Source organism: Podarcis raffonei, chromosome 3, assembly GCF_027172205.1.
Source record: "Podarcis raffonei isolate rPodRaf1 chromosome 3, rPodRaf1.pri, whole genome shotgun sequence".
NCBI lineage: Eukaryota > Metazoa > Chordata > Lepidosauria > Squamata > Lacertidae > Podarcis > Podarcis raffonei.
This window is the reverse complement of record NC_070604.1, coordinates 23,674,339-23,691,114: the sequence shown is the minus strand read 5'-3', so window position 1 is coordinate 23,691,114 and position 16,776 is coordinate 23,674,339. Positions and strand designations below refer to the sequence as shown.

Here is a 16,776-nt window from a genome sequence, read left to right as displayed (position 1 = left end):
GTTTTTGTTGTTGTTTTTTTACAATTGAAGGCCGGAAACAAGAATAGCAAAGTTTCCTTAAGTTGGGAAATGTACATGTGTACAATAGGGAGCTTGTCTTTCCTCAGTTTGGGCTTGGTGTATGATGACATTGCCTGGTGGAGAGCCACTATTCGTATAATTTTGTCACATTGCTAGTATGGGTTATTCCCTGCAGTTTTCCTAATGCAGTTCTAAGTGTACTTGGGTGCAAGAAAAATTTAACATGTGGAGCCTACCTCAGAATCCTTAGAATATTTCACACCAATTTCTGTAGCTTTATTTTATACCTCAGTAACTTCCATATGAGATTTTTTAATGCCGCTGAGGCAATGTTTTTAATGCAGTCAACTTCAAATGGTAATAAAATGATGGTACAAAGTGCATTTAATGTGGTGCTGTGTTACACAGCTGTGCTGTTCCTGAAGATCATTCCACAATGTTTTCCTTCAAAAATGAATCCTGTTCAGCAAAGGTTCTCCTACAACTGTAATTAGTGGTTTCCTCTTTCTGTCCCTTTTATTGATTCCTGTTCAGCACAGCTTGAGGGGATTAGTGGTGTATTGCCTCTTAATAAGTCAGCTTTTGTTCATGTGTGAGTTAATTGCTGGTTTCCTCTCATTCCCTCCCCCCCTTATAATGAAATGTTGCTATTTTGCTAGATAAGAAATAAAATAAACAATTAAAGGAAGCCGGTAATTAAAACCCCTCCCACGGGAAACAGAAGCTGACTAATAAGCAATGATTCATCACTAATCCCTCAGGCTTGTCAAACAGGAAACAGTAAAACTACCATAGGAAACTTACTGGTAAAGGCAAGTAGCATCTGGAGCATCTCAGTAGTTCATTGCCAAATGACACCTAGCACTTCAGTAGGGATGCTTGAGAAATTCAATCTTTATGAATTCTTATATGAGCTGACCTGATACACACCTCCCAGACTGGAGTGCAGATCGAAATTCGTTTATACTCTGACTTTCAGACATTCTGAATAGCCTAGCACAATTTTTGGCTCCCAAAAAAGTAACAAAATTGTACATTAAGAAATGCAGATATTTAAGTGAAAAGCCATAAAGGCTGCAATTCTATTGCCCCTGGGAGGACATTCCCAGGGGCAAAAGAAACACCAGATCATCATCTTGAAGGCTGGAAAAAGAGCTTAGAACTAAAGGGGCTGGGAGGATGTTGAATCCCCCTTCCCAACCCACATGGCATTCCAAGTGCTTGGACCAACTAATTTTGGAGCTCTGCCTTCAGTAGGGGCAAAGAGGGGCGTTCGGGGGGGGAGGGCATGCTGGTGGATGACCCATCCGAAAAACCCCATCAAAACCTGGGAGGAAATAAGGTGTTGAAGAGGTGTACAAGATTAGTAAATATCCTTTCATCACCTCCATGAGATGAAGTTTGGGGTGGATCACTTCCATGCACTTACAATGTGAAATCCATCAGCAGCAGACCTTGCGGTCTCAAATTTCAGAGGCGTCCTGTGCGACACCAAAATTTGGCACCTCACTAACGCTCGCCCTACATTCGATATCTTTTTAGGGTGCCCCTTGAGGCTCTGCAGCCGAAACGGTTGTACACCCCTAAATCTGCCTCTGTGTCAGACCAGGAGAGTTTTGCATGGACGAGTATATTACAAACTACTATGTCATTGACATAGGATGTATGGTGTTTTCTTGAGAGTGTAACTTCTGCTGTACTAGAAAATGAACGAAATGGCATAATGACACACATGACAATTGTCAGTATTTTGAACATGCAGAATGGAGGTCCATGAAACTTACATCTCCACAAAAATATGGGAATTAGGGAGTGGGGGGGACTGAGAAAGCAATATAGAAATCAATGCAAGTTTTGGCTGCAAATCTCTGCCTAGTTTTTCATGCGTTCATCTAACTAAAGTCAGTGAAACACTTAGGCATGTATAACTTCCATCAAGAGTACACTCAAACTGCCTTGAATTTGTTCTAAAGGACAGTAATGAGTGTTTCTCTTAGTAGTACAACTTGCATTACAACCAACTGATCATTTCATTATTGTTCCAACGTATCATCCTAAATCCATTGGTAATAAAGAGGATATGTTTTGTCATGTATTTCTGCAGAAGTAAGAGATCCAAAGCAATTTGCTTTGGACTTCAACTGCAGCAGGAAGATGTCACTATGCATAAAGATTCACCATAAGTTCATATACTCTATTATCATTGATATTATAAATATTTAAATACAACAAAGGTTTTGAAACAATGTGTGGACCCTCTAATAGTGAACTAAATAATGAATACTCAAAGAAGTAGAGACACACATCTGCTTGCATTTTGTTGTAGTGATTTACTTCTTTGTTCGTCTTTTCTCCAGTTCCTTCAGATGTATTTTTTATAAATTCATTGTGGAAAGGTTTTTATGAGCATCAAGGGAAAAGACAACCTGCAACTCTAACCGTTGACTGGTTCAATGCTACAAGCAGTAAAGTGAATGCTACATTCATTGAAGCATCTAGCACACAGCTCAAGCTATCAGGTGAGGTTTGAAATCCCATTTTGAGGCTGCAATCAAGGTTTTGGAGACATGTTCCTACCTGTTTCGATTTACATGTAGCATGCGTAAGGTAGAAGAAGAGATCTATTTATGCTACTAGAAAGCCTTATATTATGACACAACACTTGGAAATGATTTGGTTGCTTGCAGCTGAATCTGATGAATGAAATAGGTTTCGATTAAAATTATTATTGTTTGCTACCTCTATTAACCTGTAGAAGAAATCTCATCCTGTAGTCACCACACGTCCCCTTTGATACCTAGCAGTTAGGGGACATTGACATTTTGTTGCTGATGTAAATATAATAATATTTCTTTACATGCAAAGTTTCTGCCATTTTGCTAAGTGTTTTTCCATGCCAATGCTTTGTAAAAATAAACCTCTATATATCTTACTCCCACAAATTATTTCAATAAACACAATCTATCCCATAGTTACTTCTAATTCAAAACATAGTCTTTTCAATGGCATGGTTTTATGATCAGGTCTAGCAATTGAAACATATTTTTTTTAAAAAAATCAAACAGACTCTTAAAAGCTCTGTGCACATTTGCAAGTTAATGCACACATTGAACTTACATTAGTTACCAACTGAGGTCTGGAGGGGCCCATATTGTCCATCATTATTTGTCCTCAATATGCTAAGAGGGAAGTTATACATGATGACATGTTAAATACCATTTGTGTCTACGAAAGCTTTGGAGTGCCCATACTGCTTTGTTTGCAACAGGTGCGTGTTTAAAGGGAGAGAGGAAAAACTGTTGTTAATGGAGGGTTTCCTTCCTTTTCATTGCTCACGTGAAGGGGCTGCATGCTAAGCCAAAATGCTTGTTCATATCTCAGTTGATGGTGCTAATATATGATAATCTGAGTACAACTTTTAAAACTGGTTCAAAGGTGAACCATTGTTTTAAAAGCTGGTTTGTAGGAATACATTACACCATTTATTTAAATGCAGTAATATCTAATTACATACAGTTTTTTATGTAAATGAAGTTTAAGCTAGCTAAATATTTTAAGTCATTTACAGAAAAGATTCGGTCTAAAAATACAGGGTGAACATGTTTTAAAATGCACTTTATATAATTTTCTTTGCAGGCGTTTACAAGAAAGAGGAAGCCCATTTGCTTTTGAAAGTCTATCAAATTAAAAATCCTAGAGAGGGTTCTGCAAACAAGTTTGAAAATGACAAGTGGGCCTTAGATGGCTATGTAAGTACACACAGAAGACGTTTATGTGACTCAAATGTTGTTCCCACCTAGTAGAATATCTCTTCTCTCTCGTATATTTTTACATTTGTGGTGGTATGCATTTTGAAATGTATAAAACCCATCACTACTCCCTTGACTCCTTAAGAGAAGTATTTTTTGCACACATCTGCTTTATTGCATTTAACATTGCCTTGTTCCCAAAGAATGAGACACAGCACAGCTAAGATGGAAGATTTTGCTGGGCCAACTTTCTCATGGACTTTGGGATATTTTAAAATACTGGAACAGAATATTAATTTCATTACGTGGTTTCCTTACTTATGAAGGTGGAAGTTTCTCGTTTTTCAAAAGTAATTATAATCTTCACTGAAGATTATTGTTGGAAGGAAAGCTATGAAATTGCAGAACTGCAATTTCCTAGAGTGTATTAACAATGTATCCGTTGTTCTTCCCGATTAAGAAATGTTGTGTTTTGAGTTGGAACCAGTAACCAAAGTGTGCTTTCCCAGTCACTGTAAACATTTCGGGAGCCCAGGTTGCTAACCAGATATGTATATGAGAGAAGGAAGAGGGACGATGAGGAAGCTTTCTCTCTGCACACAGTCATGTGTGAAAGGAGGGTGCAAAATGAGAAGACAGCTTCATCATTGTGCCCATCTCCTCTCTGTCTTCCTCTCTGATGCAGAGAGTCATTGCTAGGCGAGACATGTTGCTCCTCCCTTTCCTTTGTCTGTGTAAGGATCCAGCACCAAAAACCACGATACCAAGAGGAAGCGAGTGGTAATGGGTAGAGAAGAGTTTCTTGACATGCCACTCTTGTGACCTATCACTTCATACAATTTTCCGAAAGCAGCATTTCAGCAAAACTATACATGCATGTCTGAGTGTGTATGTACATTCTTCTAAATAGAGCCTCTTTTGCCAATGTAAACTGCAGCTGAGGGGGACCCATTCCAAATTCAGACTGCAGCAGCTGGCCGTGGATTCAATTGTCTCTCTCCTCCTCACACCAGGGTCCTGATTAAACGGCTGCCAATTAGATACCAGGTGAAAGTCATGGCATTGGTTTTGAGGTATAAAGTCCTATGGAGCTTGAGACTAGGATACCTGAATGATCATCTTGCCCCTTAAATGCACAACCATTGCATTCTGCAATCCCTTTGGAATACCCTCGCCATAATATTAGACAGGTGCCATCTCCACTGTCTTGAAGACTTGCCTTTAAACTGAGATCTTTCCGAGCCTGCCTCTGTTTTGGCATTGTTTTAAAGATGTTTTTATTGTTTCACCACTTGTTGTTTCTGCCCTGGATTCCTTTGGGAGGAACGGCAAGACAAAAATATGATAAATATCATAAATAATAAATAAAATGGAGTTGCCAGTGTGAGATTTCCACTTCGGCACAGGCCAGACAAGTTGGACTCATGGCAACCTGAGAGTGTGGCATCTAGCCAGCCAGGCCCCATGGTGGGGCTGGAGGTCTTACTCGAGACCCCTGGAACTCCTCATAATCTATGGCTCCAGCCCAAGGCAATCCAAACTGGAGCCCCTAGCACTTGTCATTTGCTGTTTTCTTCCCCTACAACCAGTACAAAAATCAAGGAGGAGGCAAGAGGGCTAAAGAAAGCGTGTCTTGGGGAGCAGGTGAGTCACCTCTGAGAGTTGCATCTGACCCCATAGCCTAGACCAGAACTTTCCAAAATGTGTGTTGCAACACATTAGTGTGCCAGCTGCAATGTGTGTGTGTGTTGCGTCAATGCTCCCCGTGCTCCTCCCGGAAATGGAAAGTGGTTAGTTTAACCTCCAGTTTGCTAGTAAAACTGAAATACTGTGTCACAAATTATGCAGGTCTAAAAAATGTGTCATCAACATGAAAAATTTGGAAGGCTCTGGCCTAGGCGTTCCTCATCTCTTCCTTGGTAACTGCAGCATTCCTTTCAAGTATTTCAGAATTTGTCATCTAACAAACGCTACAAATGCAAAAGGGTCTTCATCATGATGTATAGTTTTATGAGTCTCTTTGTTCAAATGAAAAACCAGGATTTGTGTGTTATTAAAAAATGTTTGGCTGTTTTAACTATTCTGATGATTTTGTTTCATTGGTGTATCAGTAATCATGAAATGCAAACAAACAAAAAAGATGGTTCCATTGTCCACTCTTGATTTTAATGGTTTCTCTTTGTTCTAGGTGTCATCGGGACTCGACAGAGGTGTCTTCACATATCAAGGTGACATACATGGAAAAGCTTTTGGAAGATTTATGCTCCAAAGACAAAGTAAGAATGCTGCTATAGCCCTATATAGTGTTATATAGTCTATTATTGAATACTGATAACCTCAAATCACTGTGCCAACCACTGAAGTAAATAAAAGCATATTTATTGTATTCAATTACTACCACATCTTCTCAATTAGTTTAAATGTGCCATTAAATCTCTAATTCAACTATTTCATGCTGCCACTTCATTTTTGATGCAACAGCAACCTAATAAGATAACTGCAGGATGCTTCTATGAAGACCATCAATGCAGAATGATGATTATAACAGTGCTTTAAATGGCTTTCACAACTTAGTCTTTAATATGTTCTGTGTTTAAATGACTTTGGTAGTCCTGGATTCTGCATGTATCTTCAGACTGTAAGGAAAAAGCCAGCTTGCGTTTTCCAAGGCTATTAAGGGATATTGTTACCATTTGTGGATCAGATTAATTTTGAATATTCTGAATCCTTTTTCCAAGCTTTGCCAGGAGATGGAGGTGATGATGATGACAGAATTTACATTGGGGGTTTGTGATGTTAGAATCTTCCTGTTGGAACCATGAGAACCCAATGGTCTGAGGAAAACAGCTGCATGCATTCATATAGGATTATATAGCTCAGCACTTATTTTTAGATCTAGACATTTTATACATGTTTATTGCATTTAGAAAATACATTGCATTCATACAAGTACTTTTAAAAAATGTGCTTGTTTTGCCAGCCATACTTCTGTTGGATTTACATGCTTATACTTGCATCCCTTAAAAAAAATATTTTCTTTCCCTTCCCTTCATTTTCTTTTCAGGTCCTTTAAGTACGGGCGCAGATCATCCCAATCACTTCTATGGTACAAACAGCAGTTCTGTTGCAGCTGCAATCCTGGTACCGTTCTTTGCTCTAATATTATCAGGGTTTGCATTTTACCTCTACAAACACAGGTATGCTGGATCTAATCTCTTGTGACATATTTAATTAAGTGCACAAACTTCTGCCTGTTGAGAGAGAAGAGAAAGCTTTAACAAAGATTAACTGCTCAAATTTTACAAGGTACAATTTGATAGCCCAAGCAGCAAAACAACAAGTAACATTTTGGTAGCTTCTAATGAAAATTGGTTGCAGATACAAACAAACACATGGGTGTGTGTTTAAGACTTTTCTTTCATGGAAAAACAAAACAAAACATTGAGGTTAGCCTACATCAGAAATGGCTACACTGTCCTCCTGATGTTGTTAGACTACACATCCAATAATCTCTGACCATTGTTCAAGTTGGGCTGATGGGAGTTGGAGTCCAACAACATTTGGAATAGCCTACCTATTTTGCATTTTTGAAACAATACACAAGCACAGCCATTTTTTTGAGTTTGTATGCAGTTCTCAAGCCAAGTAATGGGTACAAACTGCATATATTTGGCTAAGTGTGGATAAAAATCCATATATTAGTGAGAATAATATATTATTCTGTGAACTGCCCTGAGACCTTCGGGGTGTAGGGCAGTATATATATTCAATAAATAATAATATGAAAAATATATGTACATTTGCATTGAAAAATGCATATATATGAGGGAAAATTTACAAGCAAATGTAGATTTTCATGAGGATTTTTTTAAAAAAATGCAAAATGATGTGTAGAGCTTCACTTATGATCAGAAAAATTAGAAACTGAGAGAAACCAAAATGGACAGATTTGCCCAAGTCTAATCTGGTGAGCTACAGGTTGGGCTGGGCGATATCTTGTTTTCAGCAACTAAAACATTGTGATATACTGATATATCACAATGTTTGAAATTGCCCAGCCCTCCTCCATACCACTCTTGCTCACTGGAGGCAGAGCAGTAAGGGTGCTTGCTCTGCTGAGGGGCAGGTGGGGATGCTGGAGGGCTTGATCAGCTGAGAAGTGGGCTTCCTTAAGCTGCCCACCTCTCTGCTGATCACTGCAATGTTAGCTGACAATACACTGCAACTTCCTGGCTGCAGGCAGAGTGACTAGGTGAGGTGCACTGCGCTGGCATCGGCCAGGGAGGCACAATGTATTGCTGGCTGAAAAAGTCTGAAACTGGTATTGTGGTTTGACCATTGTACCAGTTTCAGACAATTAATTGTAACATTGCCCAGCCACAGGGTCACCAACCCTGGCTAGGACTGGGCAATGGGTATTGAAACATCGCTCAGGACCAGTAAGGGCCCAGAGCACAATGGTGGTTTTACCCGGGGTATATTGCAAGTGAAACGGCCTCTGCACCCAGCACGCTGAAGGAGAAATAAGCTGCAGTGGCAAAGGGACTCACTTTCACTTGCAATATTCTTCTTCACCAGGTGAAACCACTGAGGGATGTAGCTTGTTCCTCCCTTGGCTCATTTAAACGTCTGCATTGAGGGGTATGTGGCTGCCTGCCCCTCAGCAGAGAAGTGTAATGGAGCCCCTATCCCACCACCAGATTGTGTGAGGCACAGATGGGGTGGGGGCTCTGTTAGACTTCTCCATTGAGAAGCAGGCAGCCACATGCCCCTCAATGGAGAAAGAGGTAGCTCACCTGACCCACACGCACCCCGTGCCAAGGCAGTAGAGAATGAGGCAGGCACTGGCACAGCAGGGTAAAGGGACAGAGAAAGAGGCAGCCCCCAGGGAGCCAAAAAGCTAATCAAGCCCCCCCCCCTCCTTTTTGGCTCATGTGGGGCAGGTGGAGTAGCTTTCTATGAGAAAGAGGCAGCACCTCACCCACTGCCGCCATCTTGGCACAGGCAGGTTACCTCTTTCTCCCAGAAGAAAGAGACAACCCGCCCGTGTGAAGGCAAAGGCAGCTACCACTGCCTGGCTACCTTTGCCTGGAAGGGAGAGCTGTGTTTCATCCTGGTCACCCCAGGAGGGAGCCTCACCTCAGTACCTTGTTCCCTCCATGCACCAGACTGCCTCTTTCCCCATGAGGGGCCAGGGTGAAACCACCTCAGCTCTCCCAGTAGGAGTGGTGGCAATTTAAGCTGGGGTAAATGCATCTTGTTCCTCCCTCTTGTTTCAACATTCTGGTATATCGCCAGATCACTATGTTGAAAAGCTGACATCACCTGGCCTCCTTCGTATCATACAAAATATATGTAGCACGTTAACAGTGCAATCTTCTACTCAGAAATAATACATTTTGAGTTTACCTTACTCCAAGCCATAGGATTGTAGCCTAAGGTTTAATAAACAGTGGACATAAGACAGCCAAAAGTCAACACTTTCAAGGGAGATATTGAAGCACATGCTTAATTTTTCCATTTAAATTTATGAGACTTGAAAGGACTTCTGCATTGTGCCTTACATGTGCTGCCCCCTTCCCAGTGCCTTATGAATGTTAGAATTCATAGATAAACAGACCCTACTGGTACATGCTGAGTGAGCTTATGGGAGTGCTGCTAGAGTTGGTCTAACTTGAGAATTGGGTATATAAAACAATTTCTGTCTGAGAAGATAGATTAATTTTAAATATGCGTAACTCTTAAAAAGTACCAGAAGTAACGGATCTTGAATGTCCTAAACTACAACCCTGTTAAGAGACAAAATAACCTTCAGTAGAAGGATCATTTTTATGCCTTACAAAATTAAGAATGTGTGTAGTAGTTTTGAGTCAGCTGCCCCTGTCCTTGGGAGGAAGCTTGAATGCAAAGGGTGCTGCTGCATGTGTAGGTTGCTAACCTGACCATCCTCATCTAGGAACCAGGGCTGACTGCTACAGCACTTTACTGCAACTTTAAGCTATCCAGCTCAGAGGCCAAGACTTTTTAGCTTAGAAAAACCATGCACGTTTAGTTTCTGCTAGCCACACCTGCATTCTCCACAACCTCTGAGGCCTTAAGTATCAGGTGTGCAAATTTATACACACAACGCTTCTTTTCAGCTGGAACTCACTGGAATGGCATTCCAGCACGTTTCAGCTGGGCCTTGGAAATGAGGGGAGAGACCTAACCAGACTCAGCAAAGGCCCACTGAACCTCCAGCTCTTGAGAAGACCCTCTCTGAAGGGAACATCCTCTATTAGCTCTAGAGATGGTCTCTTTGCGAGCCAGGGACACAACAGGGCCTCCCAGCTGCCACACGGGAACCCACCACCACTGTGCCAACAATTTAACAAAGCCACCCACTTCTTTCTTCCATGAGGAAGAGACAGCCTGCCCACCTGGTGGCAGAATGTATGCTATCGCTGCCTGGGGCATGGCGCAAAGGGAGCCTGCTGCAGCTTGCCTTGTAAAGCAGCACAGGGGACACGAAAACGCCACGGTCCGGGCAGGGAAGCTGCTGCCGACTCTACTCTTGCTCTCCATCCCCAGGTCAGGCTTGACCCGGAAGTGGAGCTGCAGCGTTGGGTTGTCACATGAGGAAGCTGTCTCTGTAGCCCCCCTGTTGGGCTGCTGCCGCCACCACCACCACCTTTGCACGCATGGGTGGGGAGGGCAGGGTGACAGAGGTAGGCTTCCTCTGGCTCACAAGGAGACCCCCTACCCCAGATATATCCTCTGTGGGTTCTGGAGTGGATCTTTTGAGGGAGGCATGTTCCAGCACCTTTCGGTCTGGAAAAAACACTGGATATAAACGACAGCAGCCCTTCTTAGTCAAATAGCCAGACTTGGAGAGAAAGTCAACATCGTGCTATTGCAACATCCCTTTTCTCTCCCCACCCCTGGCTGTTCCAGGGGCTTTCTTCACCCCCCCCCCAAAAGGACCCAGGGCACTCATGAAAGTCTTTATGCAGGGCTTTCTCTGACAGAATGAATTAGTTGACTCCTTCCCTTGCTAAACAACCCTATAGGACAACACAAACACAGCTAGGATATAGTCTTCTATAGGCTTACCTGGGGGGAGTAAGTTCTATTTATCTCAGAGGGGCTGTTTCTATTTTTTTTAAAAAAAGTTTTAAAAATTCTCTAATTTTTGTCATAGCATTTACTTTGATGGAATATCTATATTAATTCAGTTCAATCTTCTAACTTCAAATAAAATGAGTGTTTTTTGAGGGATTATATTTTAGGTTCTATTTAATTATATAATTACATTCATAAAAAATTAATACTAAATTTAGGGTAGAAGAGTCTTATATATCACTACTGTTTTAATCCTTTCCTTTCAGCTCAGCATACGTTTTGAGTTCCATGTTGAAATTTGAGTAATTGAACAAAAGCAAATAGTTTTAAAATCAAATATTTCTCTATTGTTGTTGTGTGTTGTCTGATACAGGGCATTAAACAGCTACTAGTTTGTTTTGGCTCACCTCTAAAAATAAAATGTTTCCATTTTGCTTACATTTGTCTATTATTCACAATACTGTCTAATATGGGCAAACCCCACCCCCCATTTACATGGGGGTTATGTTCTGAGGCACCACGTACATCAGTGAAATTGCGTATATATGAAACATTACTGAAAAAGCCTGTGAATTCTGTCCATTTCTGTGACGTTTTTGGGTCACTTCTGGGTTTGGCACAATGTGTATATGCTTACCGAAAGCGTGTAAATGGGGTGTTGCCTACATAGCTTTAATAGGGATTTGGAACAATATTTTTATATTTTGCCCAACTACAGTAGGGCATCAAAAAACAAAACAAAAAACTTTACATACCTCTTCATGATCAAGTTTTTTTCAGTACATATCTGGGTATCTGAAATGAGAATTTAAAAGCTAATGAATACAGTGGTACCTCGGGTTACATACGCTTCAGGTTACAGACGCTTCAGGTTACAGACTCCGTTAACCCAGAAATAGTACCTCGGGTTAAGAACTTTGCTTCAGGATGAGAACAGAAATCGTGTGGCGGTGGCGCAGCAGCAGCGGGAGGCCCCATTAGCTAAAGTGGTACCAGAGGTTAAGAACAGTTTCAGGTTGAGAATGGACCTCCAGAACGAATTAAGTTCTTAACCTGAGATACCACTGTATAACAGATTAAAACATGTTCTTAAAGATTTGTAGAATGACCGCAGCAGTCATGTAGAGCTGTTACTGAAGCATGAGAGTGTGGTAAAATGCTATGTACACACAGCTTCATACAAGGAGGGCTTTCCTAATCCCCTCTAAAAGGAAATGTATAGTTTATGGTCCTAATGGGATGAGTTCTAGAACTACCCAAGAATTCTAGAACTACCCAAGAGTTCTAGAACTACTAGGGGGCAGGGGCAAACCTTCCAGTTTCAGTCCCTTACACCTTGTCAGGTACAACCAGATGGGAAGGGGCTTTGGGAGAATTGTGAGGAGCTGCTCCTGGAATGGGGAAACTGAAAAGCAAAGCATGAATGGAGCAGTCACTCCTGCCAGTCTGAATCCTGGCCCTGAGCAGTTGCTCAAATAAACAGGGAATCCTCTGCTTGTGCAGAGCTCCATGTCTTCATCTGCCCCCATGGACACTCTAGAACTATTTGATTGCAGTTCTGACCATAGGATTGCAACCCATTTCCTCCAGTCAGCCCACTACAATCTCAAGAAACTTTGAAATTATTTGCATTATATTAATGAAAAGAGGGGGGACGCGGGTGGTGCTGTGGGTAAAACCTCAGCGCCTAGGGCTTGCCGATCGCATGGTCGGCGGTTTGAATCCCCGCGGCGGGGTGAGCTCCCGTCTTTCGGTCCCAGCTCCTGCCCACCTAGCAGTTCGAAAGCACCCCTAAATGCAAGTAGATAAATAAGTACTGCTTTATAGCGGGAAGGTAAACGGCATTTCCGTGTGCTGCGCTGGTGCTGGCTCGCCAGAGCAGCTTCGTCACGCTGGCCACATGACCCGGAAGTGTCTCTGGACAGCGCTGGCCCCCGGCCTCTTAAGCGAGATGGGCACACAACCCTAGAGTTGGACACGACTGGCCCGTACGGGCAGGGGTACCTTTACCTTTAATGAAAAGAATGACAGTAAACCCTGCTGCTAAAATTCAGAAACATTGCAGCTATTTGTGGCTATTGAAACCAATTTTTAAAAATGACCAAAAAGTGAAAAGATTTGAAGGGCATTTCTTGCCATTTAGCAGGCTTTTAAGAACTGAAAAGAAAACATTCAGAACCTACCAGGAAGCAATTCCCATCTGTTCCATTCCACTTTTGGCAGCATCTACTACTGTATTGCTTGAAGGGTTTATTTCACTTAAAGTTGGGATTAATGATTAAATCTAGCAGAGAAATGAAGGTATTTTTGCCCTACAGTATAGCAGACTGAATAGCAGACTGCAATAAAAGGAATAGATTTTTTCCCCTGTATTACTAGTAGGAAATGTTATTAATTAAGTGATAATGAGCTTTCATCTTTTCCCTGCCATGGTTTTTGCATGTTTTCTTCACAAGAAACAAGACACATAAGTTGTGAAGTTGGTGACAACACTTTCCAAGAGAAAAAACTACCTATGTACCTTTGTAGTAGTGGAGAATGCCAAATTACAGCGGCCCCTCTGGATACAAATTTAATTCATTCTGGAGGTCCGTGCGCACCCTGAAAAATCTGTATCCAGAGGCACTGTTTCTGCGCACACGCATGGCGCAATAGAACGCATGCGCGCAGAGCGCTTCTGCACATGTGCGAGCAGCGAAACCCAGAAATTCCAGGTTTGCCACTTTCACAACCCGAAGTTTACATTACTTGAGAGTAATGTAACCTGGGGGTCTACTGTACATGCTTCATCATGTTTCTCTTTGGTCCCTGTTACTTCCTTTCCCCTTCCCCCCTTCTCTCTCTTACACACAGTGGGTGGTGGGTGGGGAGACATGGTAGTTGGTTCCCTATAGTACTACCTTATGCCACTGGCGAGTCTGTACGAAGGAAGCAATCCCCTGGTCTTCCATTCCATCTTCAGATTACTCCTATGCCACTGTCCAGTAAAGAGTGTAGCAACTGCAGATAATAAAAAGATAGAACAATAAAACTACAATTAGATAAAAGTATCAAAACAGTTAATATCTAAATATTAAGATATTAAAGCAATATCTTAAGAAATTCAGCAGAGCAGATGAAAAAAAATACAATCTAAACAGATTATGCAACCAAAACTGTGTTGCATAATTTGAAGTGTATAAGGTGATTTGACTAGTCTGCTCACGTCTCTTGGTGTGTCGGCGTTGCTGGACAGAAGAGGCTTCACAGGGGCCCCAACAGTGGAATTCAAACGGCAGTGCCCTTCTTGATAGGCGGTGGGGGCATATGCCCCCACCGCCTTAACAGGAGCTGGATACCCTGCACCCTGCACTGGCGAATGGGGATGCAGGCTAGACGTGGGCGGAGCCAGGGGCAGAGCCAATGGAATCAACAATGGGCTTCCCTCAGATCCGCCCCCTGCCCATTGAAGCAGCCCACACCTGGGGAACAGCCTGTTTGTTCCTGTGCCGGGTTTCCCTGCTTCTTTGTAGGATCAGGACCAGAGTTTGCTCTGTTGCTGTGGGAGCTCTGTTTTGCTCCGTGCTGCACTAGGCTTTTGCCTTTGGCTCTAGCAAGCCTCATTTGATGTAAGTCTTAAGAACTCCCACCTGGACTGACAATTCATCACTTCCGGCAGGCAGGCCGGAAGTATTTAGATTGCCCAATGCCCAAGCCAAACCTCTTTCATTTGTATTCAATAAAGTTGTGGCCTGTTTCTACCCAAAACCCAGTCTGATTGGTCTCTTATTTATATGGGTTGGGGAAGGGGAAGTCAGATGCCTTGTCCTGCAAGTAGTGTTCCAGTTTACATTTAATCTGGCAAAGGCAGACTAGGGGGTTTGCTTTAAAATATGGACATATTTCTTCTCCAACTCTACTCACAGCTATTGCAGTGTTTTAAACAAGCTCGTGTCCTTCAGGTACATAAGTACCAGGTCCTAAGCTGTTCTTTCCTTAGTGGGAGAAAGAGTACCTGTTTTCAGGTGAAAACAGACCCATAGAACTGGCCTAAAACAGAGCCTAGTGATGTGGGAAGCCGCGCTCATGGAATTTGGATACAAGTGAAACAGGTCTACAGCTTTTACTTTTTTTGATGCTTTGGTAACTGATAACTCCGTGTTCTCTGGGCTTACTAGTGAGGCAAGCTGCCAACCATTTTAAGCAGCAGGCACTTCTGGGAGCTTAATAGTGTTTAGATGTCAGGATCTTTATAAATTGCTTTAGTTGTACCATGTTATTTACAATGGCTGAGGCTCTGATTTTTATCCTCCTCTTTCCTCCCCACTCCAGAACAAGACCAAAAGTGCAGTACAATGGTTATGCTGGACATGAAAACAGCAATGGACAAGCGTCATTTGAAAATCCTATGTATGATACAAACTTAAAACCCACAGAGGCAAAAGCTGTGAGGTTTGACACAACTCTGAACACAGTTTGTACAGTGGTATAGCCTTCAGTGCCCAGTTTGACTGATTCATAGCCATACCTCTGATGGACAAGCAGTAATTCCTTTGGTGCCATATACCAGTTTCCCTTCTCTAGGCTTCGCTGCTGTAATCTTTTAACATCTACCGGCAAGGCTTTCTGGTGAAACATCAAGTCTTCTGGGGAATCAAGACCAAGATAATTTCTTCATCTCAAAGGTGGATTTGAAATACCTGGCTGCATTTGCTCCAAATCAAGGCACACTTTGAAGGAAGACTGCCAAGTCATATCCATCTGTCATATTTAAATGCCTCAGACTTTCACATTTGTAAGTGGCTGGATGCCTTTCAATGCAATCTTCTGGGCACTCGGATCACTCCGTTGGGAACTGTGACAAAAAATAGCACCATAAATTATCCCCAGAAATAAGAACATTCAGGAGGAGATTTAAACAACAACAACAAAAAGAAGCTTTCTTGAAGGAGAAGACAAGACAACCTTCCTCGGGGGCTGCACACATCTACAAAATGCTTTACCATTGAAATCTTGTCAACTGTTAGAACAACCCTACAGTATATCTCAGATATTCATACATAAGGCAGTCTACAAACTTCCCAGTCAGCTGTTGTATTGCAAAATGTTAATGCACAATTTTTTGCACTAGTGTGGTATGAATGACTGAGTATGATACTGGTTAAAAACAAAAACAAAATATACAGGGTTTATACACACTATCCATTGTATATAAGCATTTACTCAACTTTTTTTTTTTTGTCCTGTGACGCATTCCATAATAATTTTACCCAGCACGTATGTTATACAATGACTCCTTCCTCTATTCCTGGCAGAGTGACTTGTGACTATGAAGAGACTATATTTTGGTTTATTTTCCATGTAAACTCCAGTACAACCCAGCCAGATTTGGGGGTGGTGGGGGTGGGAAGCCCATGTTTACAAATCTTCATTCCCAGCCTTGCTTCCGTTTTCTCTCTCACTTCATTCATTCTTTTTTTCTCAGCATCATACTCTGTAACAGCAGGGGAGTCAGGCAGCTACTGCTGCTTGCCATGTACAAAATGTGAATAGTAATTTATTTTAGATAGTTCATAAAGCCTGTGGGCCCGTGCTCACAATACAGTCTTCCCTTTTGCATTTGTTTGCCATCTTTTTTTTCCACGTGGAACTACATTGTTTTCTAAAGTTACATAGAACTTACAAATGCATTGCAAGAGAGTATGTAAAACTCGAGCCACATCCAACATGCAAGCCGCCACTGCAACTACTACGCTTTCCAATGGGGTGTCTGTATGTGTGTGATTGTGTGAATGTCTTTGTTGGCTACATTTTTAACCAATACTGCTTGATGCTTTTGTAATCACACAGCTTGACAGAGCAAGTTTGAGATGTACGTGGAAAAACTCCTCAAAGTTACTCTAGCAAGGGTTGCCGCTAGCTTCTC

General features: G+C 41.9%; 1 protein-coding gene and 1 long non-coding RNA gene across 3 annotated transcripts in view; one reads left to right on the top strand and one right to left on the bottom strand.

The window, feature by feature from the left end:
• The window catches only part of CSMD1 (CUB and Sushi multiple domains 1), a 949,519-nt gene extending 934,053 nt beyond the window's left edge, over positions 1–15,466 (top strand). For both annotated transcript variants that reach the window (XM_053380819.1, XM_053380818.1), the window contains 5 exons: positions 2,379–2,540; positions 3,658–3,770; positions 5,959–6,046; positions 6,835–6,967; positions 15,183–15,466. In XM_053380819.1, the coding sequence (XP_053236794.1) occupies positions 2,379–2,540; positions 3,658–3,770; positions 5,959–6,046; positions 6,835–6,967; positions 15,183–15,342 (656 nt within the window). In that variant the 3' untranslated portion in view covers positions 15,343–15,466. The remainder of the gene's footprint in view (positions 1–2,378; positions 2,541–3,657; positions 3,771–5,958; positions 6,047–6,834; positions 6,968–15,182) is intronic.
• Positions 6,667–15,469, bottom strand: LOC128410090 (uncharacterized). The gene is made up of 4 exons (XR_008329383.1): positions 15,379–15,469; positions 13,772–13,871; positions 11,627–11,666; positions 6,667–7,021 (listed from the first exon to the last, which is right to left on the bottom strand). It is a non-coding gene; the product is annotated as an uncharacterized LOC128410090 (long non-coding RNA).
• Between the last annotated feature and the right edge of the window lie 1,307 nt (positions 15,470–16,776).